At 38.7% G+C, this 17,885-nt stretch overlaps 1 protein-coding gene across 3 annotated transcripts in view; it reads right to left on the bottom strand.

Annotated features, from left to right (window-relative positions):
* The window catches only part of FAM91A1 (family with sequence similarity 91 member A1), a 454,979-nt gene that overhangs the window by 370,287 nt on the left and 66,807 nt on the right, over positions 1-17,885 (bottom strand). The window contains exon 3 of one of the 3 annotated variants that reach the window (XM_053715335.1): positions 11,364-11,515. In XM_053715335.1, the coding sequence (XP_053571310.1) occupies positions 11,364-11,515 (152 nt within the window). Of the gene's footprint in view, positions 1-11,363; positions 11,516-17,885 lie in introns of those variants that run through there. The other 2 variants (XM_053715336.1, XM_053715337.1) reach the window with 2 other exon arrangements.

Below are 17,885 nucleotides of genomic sequence, written 5' to 3'. Positions count from 1 at the left end.
CAACTGTCCTCAACAGGGATAGTAGTACGCTTTACTAGAGTAGAAACTGCTCCCTCCACCTTAGGGACTGTCTGCCATAAGTCCCATGTGGTGGCGTCTATTGGAAACATTTTTCTAAAAATAGGAGGGGAAGAGAACGGCACACCTGGTCTATCCCATTCCTTATTAATAATTTCTGTAAACCTTTTAGGTATTTGGAAAAACATCAGTACACACCGGCACTGCAAAGTATTTATCCAGTCTACACAATTTCTCTGGCACTGCAATGGTATCACAGTCATTCAGAGCAGCTAAAACCTCCCTAAGCAACACGCGGAGGTGTTCAAGCTTAAATTTAAATGTAGAAATATTAGAATCAGGTATCTTTCCTGAGTCATTAACATCACCCACTGACTGAAGCTCTCTTTCCTCAGCTTCTGCATATTGTGAGGCAGTATCAGACATGGTTCTTAAAGCGTCAGTATGCTCTGCATTTTGTCTCACCCCAGAGCTATCTCGCTTACCTCTAAGTTCAGGTAGTCTGGCTAATACCGCTGACAGTGTATTATCCATGACTGCCGCCATGTCTTGTAAAGTAAACGCTATGGGCGCCCTAGATGTACTTGGCGCCATTTGAGCGTGAGTCCCTTAAGCGGGAGTCAAAGGGTCTGACACGTGGGGAAAGTTAGTTGGCATAACTTCCCCCTCGTCAGATTCCTCTGGTGATACATTTTTTAAAGACAGAAAATGATCTTTATTGCATAAAATTAAATCAGTACATTTGGTACACATTCTAAGAGGGGGTTCCACCATGGCTTTTAAACATAATAAACAAGGAGTTTCTTCTATGTCAGACATGTTTATACAGAATAGCAATGAGACTAGCAAGCTTGGAAAACACTTTAAATCAAGTTAACAAGCAAATATAAAAAACGGTACTGTGCCTTTAAGAGAAACGAATTTTGTCAGAATTTGAAAAACAGTGAAAAAATGCAGTAAATCAAACGAAATTTTTACAGTGTGTATAATAGGCTAACAGAGCATTGCACCCACTTGCAAATGGATGATTAACCCCTTAGTTCAAAAAACGGATCAAAAAAACGAAATAGACGTTTTTTAACAGTCACAAACAACTGCCACAGCAAGCTGTGGCCCTACTTTCCCCAATAAACGACTTTGGAAAGCCTTTGGGCCCTTTAGAGATGTCCTATAGCATTCAGAGGGCCTTTGAGGGAAGCTGGATGTCACCGTTTGTAATATTAACTGCACCAACTGTAACTTTTATACTATAACAGTGGAAATTGTTTCTAGTCAAAATTTAAGCCAGCCATGTGGAAAAAACTAGGCCCCAATAAAGTTTTATCACCAAAGCATATATATAAAAACGATTAAACATGCCAGCAAACGTTTTATATTGTAAATATCATAAGGGTATTACCCTTGGGAGTAAGCATGATACCAGTCGTTATTAAATCACTGTATTCAGGCTTAACTTACATTAATCCGGTATCAGCAGCATTTTCTAGTGTTTTCCATCTCTAGAAAAAAATTATAACTGCACATACCAAATAGCAGAATAAACTGCACGCCATTCTCTCGCTGAAGTTACCTCATCTGTGTAATCCCCTCAGACATATGTGAGAATAGCAATGGATCTTAGTTACAACCTGCTAAGATCATAGAAACCTCAGGCAGATTCTTCTTCTATTTACTGCCTGAGATAAAATAGCACAACTCCGGTACTATTTAAAAATAACAAACTTTTGATTGAAGAAAATAAACTAACTATATTTAACCACTCTCTCCTACAACATCCTAGCTTGTTGAGAGTTGCAAGAGAATGACTGGGTATGACAGTTAGGGGAGGAGCTATATTACAGCTCTGCTGTGGGTGTCCTCTTGCAACTTCCTGTTGGGAATGAGAATATCCCACAAGTAATGGATGATCCGTGGACTGGATACACCTTACAAGAGAAATACATGTCTAAAAAGAATATTAGGTCATGTGATCTACAAAACACCTGTGTAAAAAAAAAAAAATGGCGTTGCGTCTGATAGACTTGTTTCGGCACAGTCATCCTTATAGAAAAGCCTGTGTAAAACATGGTGTGTTTATCCATTTATTTCACAGCATGCAGACGGCCCACTGAGCTTTACATAGCAGGATCGGATTTCAAGTGTTTGTTTTCTATAACCTTTAAATCTACTGTACTTGTTAGAAAACCTTTTCTTCTCACACAATAGCATCACCTCATATATCCTGCAACAGCCATAGAAACGAACCATCAATAATACAATAGCACCTCCCTATTCATCTGTTAATCTCAGGTCCCATTCTGTTGTTTGCTATAGAATAATCAGCCAAATCTTAATGTTTTTAAACCAAGTCAACATCCTTATTACTATAAATTATTTTTCACCCACCATTTGCTTTATTTGGAGGCGCCAATCTGGGCTTTTGTCTGCAGACAACAAGGCTAGCCACTGTTGTAAAGATAGTAAAAATGTAATGGTTTTGCAGTTGTTATCAGTTTAAGCCAATTATGAACAGATAAGTAGCAGGATTATAGCCTTGATAAGTTCCCAGGGTGCTCTGCAAGGTCTATTTTCAGTGCTAAATTACATGAAAAGGGGGCACAATAAATAATGAAACTATATTGCAATGCTGTTTCATTATATATATATATATATATATATATATATATATATATATATATATATATATATATATATATATATATATATATATATATATATATATATATATATCTAGAAATTTTATATAAAAATCTCAAGGTGCTGCACATGAAAATATGGCTATTAAACACACAAATAATAGTATACTTTCTAAAATTGTCCAGAGACAAAAGCTAGATTCAGGTAAGGTTACAGGATACCCTCTGTCTGCTGCTCTCTGCTTCAGAAAGTTTGCCTGCCTTGTTTTTCCTCAGGCCATAAAAACAACGGCACAAATTCTTAGTTCTGTTTTTTTGTCAGAGGCCGCAAATGAACATAACAGCTAAATCTAACCACTCACAGTGAGTACAATGAAAATGATGACTGTGATATATTAGAGATCAGAAATATTTTATTAAAGGGACATGAAACCCATATTTTTTCTTACGTGATTCAGATAGATGTATATTAAAAAAAAAAAGCTCAAATGTACTTCTATTATCATATACACATTTCTCTCTGTATCCTTGGTTGAAAAGCAGGTAGGTGGCTCATGCATTAACACATGTTTGGAGCAATTTTGCAATGTAATCCACTATGCAAACATTGCCACTATCCAGTGCTCAAATGTATTCTTAAAAAACTGCTTCCATAAAGTTCTCCAGAAAGGCGTGCATGACTTACCATAAGAACAAAGTAAACTGAAAACTTTTTTTAATTATATTATATATCTGAATTATGAAATAAATATTTTGGGTTTAATGTCCCTTTAAGAATTGTAACTGCATGTAGTTAATTTATCAATAATGAATACAGAGAGTTAACAGGTTCACACTCTCCTCTAATTAATACAAAAAACTATTTATTCTTACCTAATAAATAAATGGTTGTGAGAGTCTACAAGACCTTACTCTTGGGAATTAAATCACCTGGCAACCAGGAGAAGGCAAAGACACCGCACACCAGAGCTTTAAGTATACCTCCTTCTCCTTGCCTCCCAGTAGTGCGTATAGCCAAGGATAGGAAAAAAGGTGCAAACAAAAACAAAATGGGTGGGTTTGTGGAATCTCGCAACGAAGAAAGAAATTAATTTACCAGGTAAGAATTAATTATGTCCACAAAGCCTTACTCTTGGGAACCAATACCCAAGCTGAGAAGTCCACAAAAATGGGTGGGACAAAAGAAAAACAAGGCAGGCACCTGTTTACCAGGAACCACCGCCTGAAGGACCTTCCTTCCAAAAGCTAAGCAAGAGCTGCAAAGCTGCGCTGGAGGACCGATCGTGCATATTAAACATCTGTCTACAGGAATAATAATGTCTGAGGGACTACTTTTAGCTAAACTCAAATCAGTGGCTACAGCCTCAGTCTACTCGATATTGTACAAAGTGACAGAATACCCCTTTACAAACGGTTAATAATATAAAAGAAAGAGGAAAATCTATAATAACTCTTAGAAGCCTCCTTCCTCCTATGAGCAAACTCAAATAAGTCCTCTTAAGGAATTACAGTATGACCTGCTGCTATGCAAAGTGCATAAAGTCCCCAAAATTATATATATATATATATATATATATATATAGAGAGAGAGTTATTTCTGCAAAATAACTACTAAATATGCCCCCTGGGCGCCAGTATAGGGATCTTACCCCCCCCCCCCAGGAACTTCCAGTTATCCGATGCACAAGCGATGCCTTTAGTGCTGCATCTGACCACAGGAGAAAGAAGGCGGGGAGTGCGCCCAAACGCTCTCCTGTGGCGGGAAATACTGTTAACTGATTCCTCGTCCACAGGAGAAGCGAATATGTAGAGATTTCACTGCAGCCCAATATGTCACTGTTCCTCAGCACTCTGGAATGATTGGAATGCAACCAGAGCACTGAGGTACTGGAGACTGGCAAGTCTAGGAGAATTTAAAGGGCCAGAACCCTAAAATGTTCTCAAGTAAAATAAAATATAATGTGAAACAAGTATATCTGTAAAACAGAACAAAAGGAGCGCACAAAAGATCTAAGTGCAGTATTAAAAGTAACTCTTTATTTCCAAACATAAAAACTATGCACTCACAAAGGTGCCCTCAAACAAATGTAGCTGCGATGATAAAAGTCACTCTGTCCCTTCCAAGCCATTCAACCAGGCAATCACATTGGGTCCGTCCGTTTTCTAGACTCCTTGTCTCAGTCACAACTCTGAAAAGTATTGTGTGGTCCGTTAAGGCTGTAAAGTTTATATGGCTAATAGGGTCAGAGAGTCTTAAGAATTGGATACATTTTGACATTAAAAACAGTATAATAACTACAAAAAAAACCAGCAGAATTATAATTAAAAAAGGGAAAAAGAAAAAAAAAAAAAAAGAGAGGGCGGGGTTGTGGACTCTCCATGTCCGGAAAGAAATGTATCAGGTAAGCATACATTTTGTTTTCTTTACTATGACATGGAGAGTCCACAACGTCATTCCAATTACTAGTGGTAACCAATACCCAAGCTAGAGGACATGGAATGAACAGGATGGGAGAAAAAAGGCAGAATGACCTAAACAGAAGGCACCACCGATTGAAGAACCTTTCTCCCAAAAGAAGCCTTGGTCGAGGAAAAAGTATAAAATTTGGAAAAAGTATGCAGAGAGGACCATGTTGCCGCCTTGCAAATCTGCTCCACAGAAGCTTAATTTTTGAAAGCCCAAGAAGAGGAGACAGCCCTAGTGGAATGAGCCGTAATTCTCTCAAAAGGCTGCTGTCCAGCAGTCTCATAAGCAAACGAATCAAAGTTCTCAACCAGAGAGACAGAGAAGTAGAAGTGGCCTTCTGAATGTTACGCTTTCCAGTGAAAACAACAAACAGGGCAGAAGATTGACGAAAATCTTTAGTAGCTTGTAAGTAGAATTTTAGAGCCCGCACAACATCCAAGTTATGCAAACGAAGTTCCTTTTGAGAAGATGATTAGGACAAAAGGAAGGAACAACAATTTCCTGATTAATGTTTCTATCCGATACCACCTTAGGGAGAAAACCCAATTTAGTACAAAGGACCGCCTTACCAGCATGAAAAATAAGGTACGGGGAATCCCATTGCAGAGCAGAAACTTCAGACACTCTGCGAGCAGAAGAAACAAAAACTTCCAGGATAACCGTTTTATATCAACAACATGAATCTGCTCAAACAGAGCCTGCTGCAAAATTTTAAGAACCAAATTAAGGCTCCACGGGGGAGCAACAGGTTTAAACATAGGCCTGATTCTAACCAGGGCCTGTACAAAGGCTTGAACATCTGGTAAATCTGCCAGACGTTTGTGCAAAAGGATAAATAATGCAGAAATCTGACCCTTTAGGGTACTGACAAATAAACCCTTATTCAGGCCATCTTGAAGAAAAGACAAAATCCAAGGAATCCTCACCCGCTCCAGGAGAACCCCTTAGACTCACACCAATAAAGATATTTACGCCATATCTTATGGTATATCTTGCAAGTAACCGGTTTTCGAGCCTAAATCATAGTTTCAATGACCGCTTCTGAAAAACAACGCTTGGACAGAACTAAGTGTTAAATCTCCAAGCAGTTAGCTTCAGAGAATCTAGGTTTGGATGGAGGAAAGGACCCTGCAGTAGAAGGTCCTTCCTCTGAGGTAACCTCCAAGGAGGCAGAGATAACATCCTTACCAGATCCACAAACCAGATCCTGTGAGGCCATGCAGGAGCTATAAGTATCACTGATGCTCTCTCCCGTTTGATACGAGCAATGACTCATGGAAGGAGAGCAAACGGAGGAAACAGATATGACAGGGAAAATCTCCAAGGAACTGCTAGAGCATCTATTAGAACGGCCTGAGTATCTCTTGACCTTGAACTGTACTTTGGAACCTTGGCGTTTTGGAGTCATCAGATTTGACTCTGGAACCCCCCACTTGAGGGTTATCTGAGAGAACACCTCCGGATGGAGAGCCCACTCCCCGGGATGAAAGGTCTGTCTGCTCAGAAAATCTGCCTCCCAGTTGTCAACACCTGGAATGTGGATGGCAGATAGAAGGCAATCGTGGGCTTTCGCCCACTGCAGAAAGCGAGTCACCTCTTTCATGGCTAAGGAACTCTGAGTCCCTCCCTGGTGGTTGAGGTGATGTTGTCCTAATGGAATCTGATAAACCAGACCAAAGACAGTTGAGGCCACGCCGATAGGGCATTGAAGATAGCTCTCAACTCCAAGATGTTTATGGGAAGAGAGGACTCTTCCCAAGACCACAGGCCCTGAGCCTTTAAAGGAACCCAAACAGCTCCCCAGCCTGACAGGCTGGCGACCGTAGTCACAATTTCCCAGGAAGGTCTCAGAAAGCAAGTGCCCCGAGACAAATGTTTCTGTGACACCCACCACGAGAGAGAAAGTGTTTTGTTATAGGGTCCAGATTTATCCTCTGTGATAAATCCGAATGGTCTCCGTTTCACTGACGGAGCATACATAGATGGAACCAAGCAAAAGGAATGATGTTCAAGGATGCCACCATCAGACCAATCACCTCCATATGCATTGAGTCACAGATGACCGAAAATATAGAAAGGTATGCAGAGGGCGACTCCTAGTGCAGATCATCAGTATGGTTTCAAGACCCAAACTTATCCCTTTGTAGAGATACTCACATATTATGGTCATAACCTGCCCGAGGAAACAGAGTGGTGAGCTCTGAGAAACGCGTAGCGAGTTTTACTGATGTTTTTTATGTTTATTTGATTTTATAAAGAATATTTTTATACATTTCTGAAGTCTCCTATCTACTATTTTTAACATCCATCCATTGTCTGCCAGAGTGATATGTGCGCTGGGCCACTTTAAATATACCCAGCATGTCTCATTAGCACTACAGTGTGCTTCATAATATGTGAGTATCTCTACAAAGGGATAAGTTTGGGTCTTGAAACCATACTGACTGATCTGCACTAGGAGTCGCCCTCTGCATACCTTTCTATATTTTCAGATTTCTATCATTAAAGAGGAGCTGCCCTGCATATGGTGCACAGTTGACTGGAACACTGACAAGCTTCCAGACTGCTTACCTAGGCATTATCGTTGCCTTTATCAGATGTGAGTATAAACTCTGTATACACTTTATATTTATTTGCATATAAATTGGCTGCACTAGCAGGCGCCCTTTCTCTTTTGTCTTATACAGATGACCGAAAGGCAGACTGAAGAGAAAGGCAAGAAGCAAGAATTTTGGTTTCTCTGACCTCCGTCAGAAAACTCTTCATGGACAGGGAATCTATTATAGTCCTTAGAAAACACACTTTGGTAGTTGGAACCAGAGAACTTTTTTCCAAATTCACCTTCAACACGGGGGAACGTAGAAAAGACAACATCATCTCTGTATGAGATTGGGCTAGTTAAAAGAGGACGCCTGAACCAAGATGTTCTCGAGATAAGGCACCACATCAATTCACTGGGATCTGATCACTGCCAACAGCGCCCCCAGAACCTTTAGGAATATTCTGGGAGCCGTGGCTAGATCAAAAGGAAGTGCAAAGAATTTTAAGTGCTTGTCCAGAAAGGCAAACCTCAGATACTTGTGGTGTTCCCTGAGAATGGGAACATGAAGGTATGCATCCTTCAGGTCTATGGTCATCATAAACTGACCTTCCAGTAGCAAAGGAAGAATGGAACAAATAGTCTCCATCTTGAAGGACGGAACTCTGAGGAATTTGTTGAGACACGAGGTCTAGAATGGGTTGAAACGTTCCCTCCTTTTTGGGAACCACAAATAGATTTGAATAGAATCCTAGATCCTGTTCTCTTAGAGGAACAGGAACAATAACTCCCAGGGAGTATAGGTCCTCTAAACAGTTTAAGAAGGCCTTCTCCTTTATTTGATTTGAGGATAGTCTTGACAGGAGAAAGCTGCCCCTTGGAGGGCAAGACTTGAATCCTATTCTGTAACCCTGGGATACTATGTCCACCGCTCAAGGATCTGGGACATCACATATCCAGGCTTGAAAAAAAAAAAAGCCTGCCCCCCCCCACATGATCCACACTGATTTAGAGTCAGCAGAAAGCTTCTTGTTTTGTTTTCGCTTGTTCCAGGGCTAGTTGGATTTCCAAGTTGATCTGGATTGGTCAGGTTTGGAAGAGGAGGACTTTTGTCCCTTAAAGTTATGAAAGGAACAAAAATTAGAAGTTTGACGACCCCTAGGTCTATTCTTCTTGTCCTGAGGGAGTAAAGATCCCTTTCTGCCCGTAATCTCTGAAATGATCTCTGCCAGACCAGGTCCAAACAGAGTCTTACCCTTATAAGGTAAAGCCAAAAGCTTGGCCTTAAAAGAGACGTCAGCCGACCAAGATTTTAACCACAGAGCCCTGCGGGCTAGTACCGTGAAGCTAGACATTTTAGCTCCCAGACAAATTATCTGCATGTTGGTATCACAGATAAAGGTATTTTCCAATTTGAGAGCTTTGATCCTATCTTGGATCTCCTCTACTGTAGTTTCCTCTGTAATAAGATCATCCAACAATGCATTACACCAATAAGATGCCGTTCCCGCAACCCTAGCAATACTCGTTGCAGGTTGCCACTGTAATCCTTGATGGATTACATATTTTTTTTAAGTAAGCCTCTAGCTTCTTATCCATTGGATCCTTAAAAGAGCAACTATCCTCTATAGGAATGGTAGTTCTCTTAGCAAGAGTAGAAATAGCCCCTTCTACTTTAGGAACAGTGCATCATGAGTCATGAATAGAGTCAGCAACAGAAAACATCTTCTTAAAAGAACAGGGGAAGGGGAAAAAGGCACCCCTGGCTTATCCCACTCCTGAGCAATAGTTCCAGACATCTTCCTAGGAACAGGAAACACCTCAGAAGATGGGGAATCATAAAATCTATCCAATTTAGAAGACTTCGTGGGGTTGACAGCAACCAAAGGTTCAGAGTCGACTAAAGTAGTTGGAACCTCTTTTAGTAGTAACTGGAGGTGTTCAAGCTTAAATCAAAAATTAACCTCTTCAGATTCTGAAAATTTTAAGAGTCTGAGATCTCACCTTCAGAAGCTACTGAAGTATTCTCCTCATCAGAAATCTGAGAAAGATTGGCCAATGCCAACCTAGAGTCACAAGCCTTACTATCAGGCAGATGTTTAGATTTTCTCTTACGCTTACCCAAAGAAGGGAAAGCGGACAAAGCCGCTGTTACTGCAGAAGAAATCTGAGCGGCAAAATCCCCAGGTAAGCAGCCCCAGGATGATGAGAGAACACAGAAGGCACATTATGAGAAACAATTAAGGCTTGGGACGTTTGAGGAGAAATCTGAGGCATGTCACGCACAGCATTATCCTGAGAGACAGTAGGCTCAGAAGGGAGTAAATTGTCTTTAAATTTTAAAGTCTTAGATAAACAAGAGGAGCAGAATTGCATAGGCAAGACAATTGGTGCCTCTAAACATAGTAAACATTTATCCATAGAAATGGACTGATCCTGTTCTGAGTCCATAGCTGAAATAAAACAGGTCCCACCAGTAATGTTCAAAAGTAAGCAAAATTAAACTGAAGCAGACTTTACATTTCAGAATAATTATGAAAGAAAATTAAAAATTTTAATAAAACTAACAGAGAAAGCTACTTGGAAAAAACCTCAGATTGTCTGAGGCTCCTACCGCCAAGAGAAATATCTCACTAGTAAGAGGAAATCCTCTCCTCTTAAAACGATCCTTGTCCTCCTGAGTAGATGATATAGATAAATCTCACAATCTCCCAAGACACGTGAAGTCACTGGAGCTCCTTCCGTAATGAAAGGTTACTATTCTCATGGCATCACGTGAGCGGGACCAAATAAACTGTGCAATACTTTTTATCCAGAGTAAAAAAAGTTGCGAAGATAGTTTAAAAAACGGCCCTCCCGTTGTATGCGTATAAGTAAATAAGCCTCAATAGTCCTTATGTTTAAGCTCCTCATACAAATGCCTTAAAAATAATATTAAGACCCAGGTTACATAATAAAAGATATCCTTTACTGTTAACCCCATACATCCCTTAGCCAAATGTCAGGTCTCATACCGTGTGCCAAATATATTGTCCCCATATGAATCCTTTTAAAAAAAATATAAGGATTATTATGTCACAGAAAAAACAAAGGATCTGAAAGAGAGGGTTAACCTCTTAAGTGCTGCTGTCCTTCTGTATCTAGAAGGCAAAGGCATTTACCTTAGATCCATTGCATGATAGATCCTGATCCTTAGGTGTGGCAGGCAGTTCACTCCCTGTCATGGACCTGTAGGAAAAGAAAGAACAGAGTAACTAACTCTGGCTTTCAACAAAGGGGTAGAAATGTGTTAAAAGTAATGCAAAGACTTCCTCGCCACCTTTCAACTGCTAAAAGCCACCACTACTCTTACTCAAGAGATTGACATGGACACAGCTAAACCCCAATCCTTGCTTGCAGGGAAAAGTACCCATAAAAGGATTAAAATTGTCAGACACCAACTTCGCACAACCTCAATTGACAGAGGCAACGAGAATGACTGGGGGTTATGGGTAAGGCAGTTACACTTAACAGCTTTGCTGAGGTGCTCTTTGCCTCCTCCTGCTGGCCAGGCGTTGAATATCCCCACTAGTAATTGGAATGACGTTGTGGACTCTCCATGTCATAGGAAAGAAATGAACATTGCATATCTAATTGCAAATAAAGTAAATGAAATAGTGTAAATAAAAAAATAAAGATTTCAAGAACGTTCTATTATACGCACCTCCATGATTCCTATGTAGTAAGAAAAGGGTGTAATGCGGAGTCCCTTTACCATGATGTCAGACAGGTGGTAGGGATACAACATGAGATGGTCCCTGCTGTATTTGAGTAGTTCCTCATAATACTTCCGTTCATCCTTCTTTACATGCTTCACTGCAAACAACAAATTGTACATAAAACATCACAGTTGTAATTAGGTTACCAGTTACATAGATGTATATGTATTAACTGCATTTATTCTCATTTATCAGGAAGAAAAAGATGTGAAATTTCCACCATTTTTTTATTGCTGTATAATGGAAGTGTTCATTAATGGAATCAGTACAATTACATTTTCATAGCTTCGAGAGCATGTAATGTAAAAAACAAGCAAAAACAAAAAACACATTCAATTTAATTTATATGATCTGTTTTGCGTCTCTTTCTTGGTATGCTTTGTTTGGCTCACTCAATGTGTTCAGCTAGCTCCCAGTAGTGCATATGATTGAGCCTTTTTTCTAAATGATAGTGAAAAGCATACTTTGGTAGGCGCAGGAGCAGCAATACACTACTGGGAACTAACTTCTGATTGGTGGCTATACACATGCATTATAACTATAAGATGTTTTAAGTCCATTTAATCAGTAATATTTTGTATAACTGCAGAAAGAGAAGCTCTCTCGTGAAAGAACAGCTTAGTAGCTTGTTCTATGGCTATTTACTACCTGGGATCAGCCTCTTTTAGCCCAATTTTGCTTTTCACAGAATTATATCAATCTAATGCGGCCTAAAAAGGTCAGTTCACCCTTAAAATACCAGGCAATCTCGCTCTGACGAAGGGAAATGGCAACCCCACACATTCATTTCTGCCTTTTTTGGGCCTCATCAGTGAGGTGAAGCCATATTCCTCTCAGCACATTGGGCAATTTCATATGCTTGACAGAGCTTTTGTTAATTTAATAGCCCTTTAAAATGTAACATGGCTAAGTGTTCATATAATACAAGCTATTAAGCTAATGGGAGTCTTGTGAATCGTGTAAGGGTAAAAAGACACATTAGATGAAGTCCCAAATTATGATCAGAATATGAGATAGAGGACGGTATCTTTGTTATTAAAGAGAGAATTAATTTAATTTGAACATTTGCAGATAATGCCAGACATGCTGATATCAAGAGCATACAGGCAATGAATGAGATAGCTTTTAAGTGAAAAGTCATGCAATATGTGATTAAACTCTTGTGAATTGGAAAAAAAAGGGAAACTGAATACTTAAAGGGACAGTCAAGTCCAAAAAAAAAACTTTCATGTTTTAAATAGGGCATGCAATTTTAAACAACTTCCCAATTTACTTTTATCACCAATTTTGCTTTGTTCTCTTGGTATTCTTAGTTAAAAGCTAAAACTAGGAGGTTCATATGCTAATTTCTTAGACCTTGAAGACTGCCTCTAATCTGAATACATTTTGACCACTAGAGGGCATTCGTTCACATGTTTCATATAGCTAACATTGAGCTCATGCACGTAAAGTGACCTAGGACTGAGCACTGATTGGCTAAACTGCATGTCTGTCAAAAGAACTGAAATAAGGGGGCAGTCAGCAGAAGCTTAGATACAAGATAACTACAGAGGTAAAACGTGTATTATTATAACTGTGTTGGTTATGCAAAACTGGGGAATGGGTAATAAAGGGATTATCTTTCTTTTTAAACAACAAAAATTCTGGTGTTGACTGTCCCTTTAACAGGTCATTGTATACAAAAAAATGACATGCTAATTCATAAGAGTACATAATTTTAAGACTAGTAAACCTGCAAAGTACCACTGTCGACCCGCAGAGCACTGTGGGTCTCGAGCTTTAACTGCCACTGATCCAATCAGCAGCGCTATTCACACAATCAGTAATTCTGTGTTTAACCCCTTTGCATTCCCTGTAATTTTTAGCCTATAACGGTCCTTTAATGGGATATAAAACCCAACAACAATTATTATTTTAGGTTTCAGATAAAGCATGTCATTTTAAACAACTCTCTAATTTACTTCTATTAACATTTTTTTCTTTGTTCTCTGGGTATATTTTGTAGAAAAGCAGGGATGTAAGCTCGGGTCTGGAGCACAATATGGCAGCAGTTTTGCAAGAATGTTATCCACTTGCAAGGGCCCTAGAAACCAACCTAGGTATCTCTCCAACAAACAATACAATGGGAGCAAAACAAATTTGATAATGGAACTTTTTTTTTTTTTTTAAACTGTATGCTCTGTCTGAATCGCAAAAGAAAGAGTTGTGTGTCAAATAACTTTAAAAAATAATAATAATAATAATAATAATAAAATATATATATATACACATACACTTACCTGATAAATGTATTTCTTTCCGGATATGATGAGTCCACGGCTTGGGTAATTACTGTTGGGAATATCACTCCTGGCCAACAGGAAAAGAGCACCACATTTAAACTGTTAAGTATCACCCCCTTACCCACAGCCCCCAGTCATTAGACGGAAGGGAAATGGAGAAAAAGGAGTAACACTAGGTGTAGAGGTGCCTAAGGTTATATTAAAAAAAAAAAAAAAAAACTGTCTTAAAATAAAGGGTGGGGCCGTGGACTCACCATATCCGGAAATACATTTATTAAGTGAGCAAATATTTTTTTTTTTCTATCCTAAGATATGGTGAGTCCACGGCTTGAGTAATTACTGTTGGGAACCAATACACAAGCTAGAGGACATGGATAAATAGGGAGGGACAAGACAGGCAGTCCTAAACCACCGCTTGAAGAACCTTCCTCCCAAAAGAAGCCTCAGCCGAGGCAAAAGTATCACATTTGTAAAATGTTGAAAAAAGTATGTAGAGAAGACCAAGTTGCAGCCTTGCAAATTTGTTCCACAGAAGCTTTATTTTTGAAAGCCTAAGAAGAGGAAACAGCTCTTGTGGAATGAGCCGTAATTCTCTCGGGAGGCTGCTGTCCAGTAGTCTCATAAGCCAAACAAATTATACTTTGTAACCAAAAAGAAAGTAGTAGCAGTATATTTCTGACCTTTATGTTTCCCAGAGAAAAAGACAAAAGAGGGCAGAGGACTGGCGAAAATCCTTTAAGTAGAATTTAAGAGCACGTATAACATCCAAATTGTGTAACAAACGTTCTTTGGAAGGAGGAGGATTAGGACACAGAGAGGGAACAACAATTTCCTGATTGATATTTCTATTAGAAACAACCTTAGGAAGGAAACCTAACTTAATACGAAGAACCGCCTTATCGGCATGAAAAAAGTAAACTTATGCTTACCTGATAAATTAATTTCTTGAGTGCACGGATTCATCCTTTACTTGTGGGATATTATCCTCCTGCTAACAGGAAGTGGCAAAGAGCACCAGAGCAGAGCTGTCTATATAGCTCCTTCCTTAGCTCCACGCCCCAGTCATTCGACCAAAGGTACAGGAAGAAAAAGGAGAAACTACAAGGTGCAGAGGTGACTGAAGTTTTGATCAAAAAAATATAATCTGTCTAAAATTGACAGGGCAGGCCGTGGACTCGTCGTATCATAGAAGAAATTAATTTATCAGGTAAGCATAAATTTACTTTTCTTCTATAAGATATGATGAGTCCACGGATTCATCCTTTACTTGTGGGATAAAATACCAAAGCTACAGGACACGGGTGAACGGGAGGGACAAGACAGATGGCTAAACAGAAGGCACCACTGCTTGAAGAACTTTTCTCCCAAAAATAGCCTCCGAAGAAGCAAAAGTATCAAATTTGTAAAATTTGTAAAAAGTATGAAGTGAAGACCAAGTCGCAGCCTTACAAATCTGTTCAACAGAAGCATAATTTTTAAAAGCCCACGTGGAAGCCACCGCTCTAGTAGAGTGAGCTGTAATTCTTTCAGGAGGCTGCTGTCCAGCAGTCTCATATGCCAAACGGATGATGTTTTTCAGCCAAAAAGAAAGAGGTACCGTAGCTTTTTGACCTCTATGTTTTCCAGAATAGACAACAAACAGAGAAGATGTTTGACGGAAATCTTTGGTCGCTTGCAAGTAAAACTTCAAGGCACGAACCACGTCCAAATTGTGCAAAAGACGCTCCTTCTTAGAGGAAGGATTAGGACACAGGGAAGGAACAACAATTTCCTGATTAATATTCTTATTAGTAACAACCTTAGGAAGGAATCCAGGTTTGGTACACAAAACCACCTTATCAGCATGAAAAACAAGATAAGGCGAGTTGCATTGCAATGCAGATAGTTCAGAAACTCTTCGAGCCGAAGAGATAGCAACTAAAAACAGAACTTTCCAAGATAGAAGCTTAATATCTATGGAATGCATATGTTCAAACGGAAACCCTTGAAGAACTTTAAGAACTAAATTCAAACTCCATGGCGGAGCAACAGGTTTAAACACAGGCTTGATTCTAACTAAAGCCTGACAGAACTACTGAACGTCTGGAACATCTGCCAGACGATTGTGCAGTAGAATTGATAAAGCAGAAATCTGTCCCTTTAAGGAACTAGATACTACGATATCTCACAGCCCTTATACAATGTTCCTACTAGCTCCTGGGTGCAAAAGGGTACCTAGCCAACCCTTAAATGAAGATCTAAAATTATGGAAAAAAAGAAGACCTAGGAGCGCCAAACTTAGGCAGAGGAAATTAAATTAACTAATAACTGATAGGGTTAAGCCCTATATATCATAAAGGATATCAAGTCAATAAGGTGGATGAACGGCGTTCTAAGATGTTGCAATGACTATAACAAATATTCCTATTGTTATCTTGATGAAGATAAATACAAATTGAATACAATTTATTACAATTAAAACACAATGGGTAAAATCATGGATCCATGGTACAGTATACGCAAATTACATAAAACACGATCATGTAATATAAAAAAGGAAATGTATAAAATGCAGATGGTAATAAAATTGAAAATGATAATTGAATAAATATAGCTGGAAATGGGAACGATATTCCCTTTACACAGTGCAAAATTGCATAGAAAAATGCACCAAAAAATGGGTGACAATAAATGAAAAAATGGGGTGACAATAAATGAAAAAAATAGAAAAAATGAAAAAATGGCGGGGCCCCTCAAAATTCAAACATTGTGAAAGTGATCGTTAATGTCCAAACAAAAAATAAAAATAAAAAATGTGAGAAAAAATGGAAAAAATGAGAAAAAGTTTGTGTATAAATACGTGTCCGTGATAGAAAGTCAATTATAAACAAAGTTAGTGATATAAAGTTCCAAATGAAGGTGTGTGTATGTGAATAAATCTTCCTTAAGTCTCCTCAAATGAAGGTTCCAAATAATATGGATGTGGTGGGTAATGGAATGTCCGGTAAAACCTGGGGTGCAATCCCTATATCCAACCTGTAAAAGAAACACACACTAGTGCAATAATGCTAACAAATAACATGTATTGTAGGAAAAAAGCTCACCAATTCTGCCAACGCGTTTCGTCTTGAAAAAGGCCCAGCTTTGGGCCGAAACGCGTTGGCAGTATTGGTGAGCTATTTTCCTACAATACATGTTATTTGTTAGCATTATTGCACTATTGTGTATTTCTTTTACAGGTTGGATATAGGGATTGCACCCCAGGTTTTACCGGACATTCCCTTACCCACCACATCCATATTATTTGGAACCTTCATTTGAGGAGACTTAAGGAAGATTTATTCACATACACACACCTTCATTTGGAACTTTATATCACTAACTTTGTTTATAATTGACTTTCTATCACGGACACGTATTTATACACAAACTTTTTCTCATTTTTCCATTTTTTCTCACATTTTTTATTTTTATTTTTTTGTTTGGACATTAACGATCACTTTCACAATGTTTGAATTTTGAGGGGCCCCGCCATTTTTTCATTTTTTCTATTTTTTCATTTATTGTCACCCCATTTTTTCATTTATTGTCACCCATTTTTTGGTGCATTTTTCTATGCAATTTTGCACCGTGTAAAGGGAATATCGTTCCCATTTCCAGCTATATTTATTCAATTATCATTTTCAATTTTATTACCATCTGCATTTTATACATTTCCTTTTTTATATTACATGATTGTGTTTTATGTAATTTGCGTATACTGTACCATGGATCCATGATTTTACCCATTGTGTTTTAATTGTAATAAATTGTATTCAATTTGTATTTATCTTCATCAAGATAACAATAGGAATATTTGTTATAGTCATTGCAACATCTTAGAACGCCGTTCATCCACCTTATTGACTTGATATCCTTTATGATATATAGGGCTTAACCCTATCAGTTAATTTTATTTCCTCTGCCTAAGTTTGGCGCTCCTAGGTCTTTTTTTCCTTTAAGGAACTAGCTGATAACCCCTTCTCCAATCATTCTTGGAGAAAGGACAAAATCCTAGGAATCCTGATCTTACTCCATGAGTAGCCTTTGGATTCGCACCAATAAAGATATTTACGCCATAGCTTATGATAAATTTTCCTAGTGACAGGCTTTCGAGCCTGAATCAAGGTATCTATGACCGACTCCGAGAATCCCCGCTTGGATAAA

Source organism: Bombina bombina, chromosome 5 (genome assembly GCF_027579735.1).
Source record: "Bombina bombina isolate aBomBom1 chromosome 5, aBomBom1.pri, whole genome shotgun sequence".
NCBI classification, from domain to species: Eukaryota; Metazoa; Chordata; class Amphibia; order Anura; family Bombinatoridae; genus Bombina; species Bombina bombina.
This window is presented reverse-complemented; position numbering and strand designations above follow the sequence as displayed.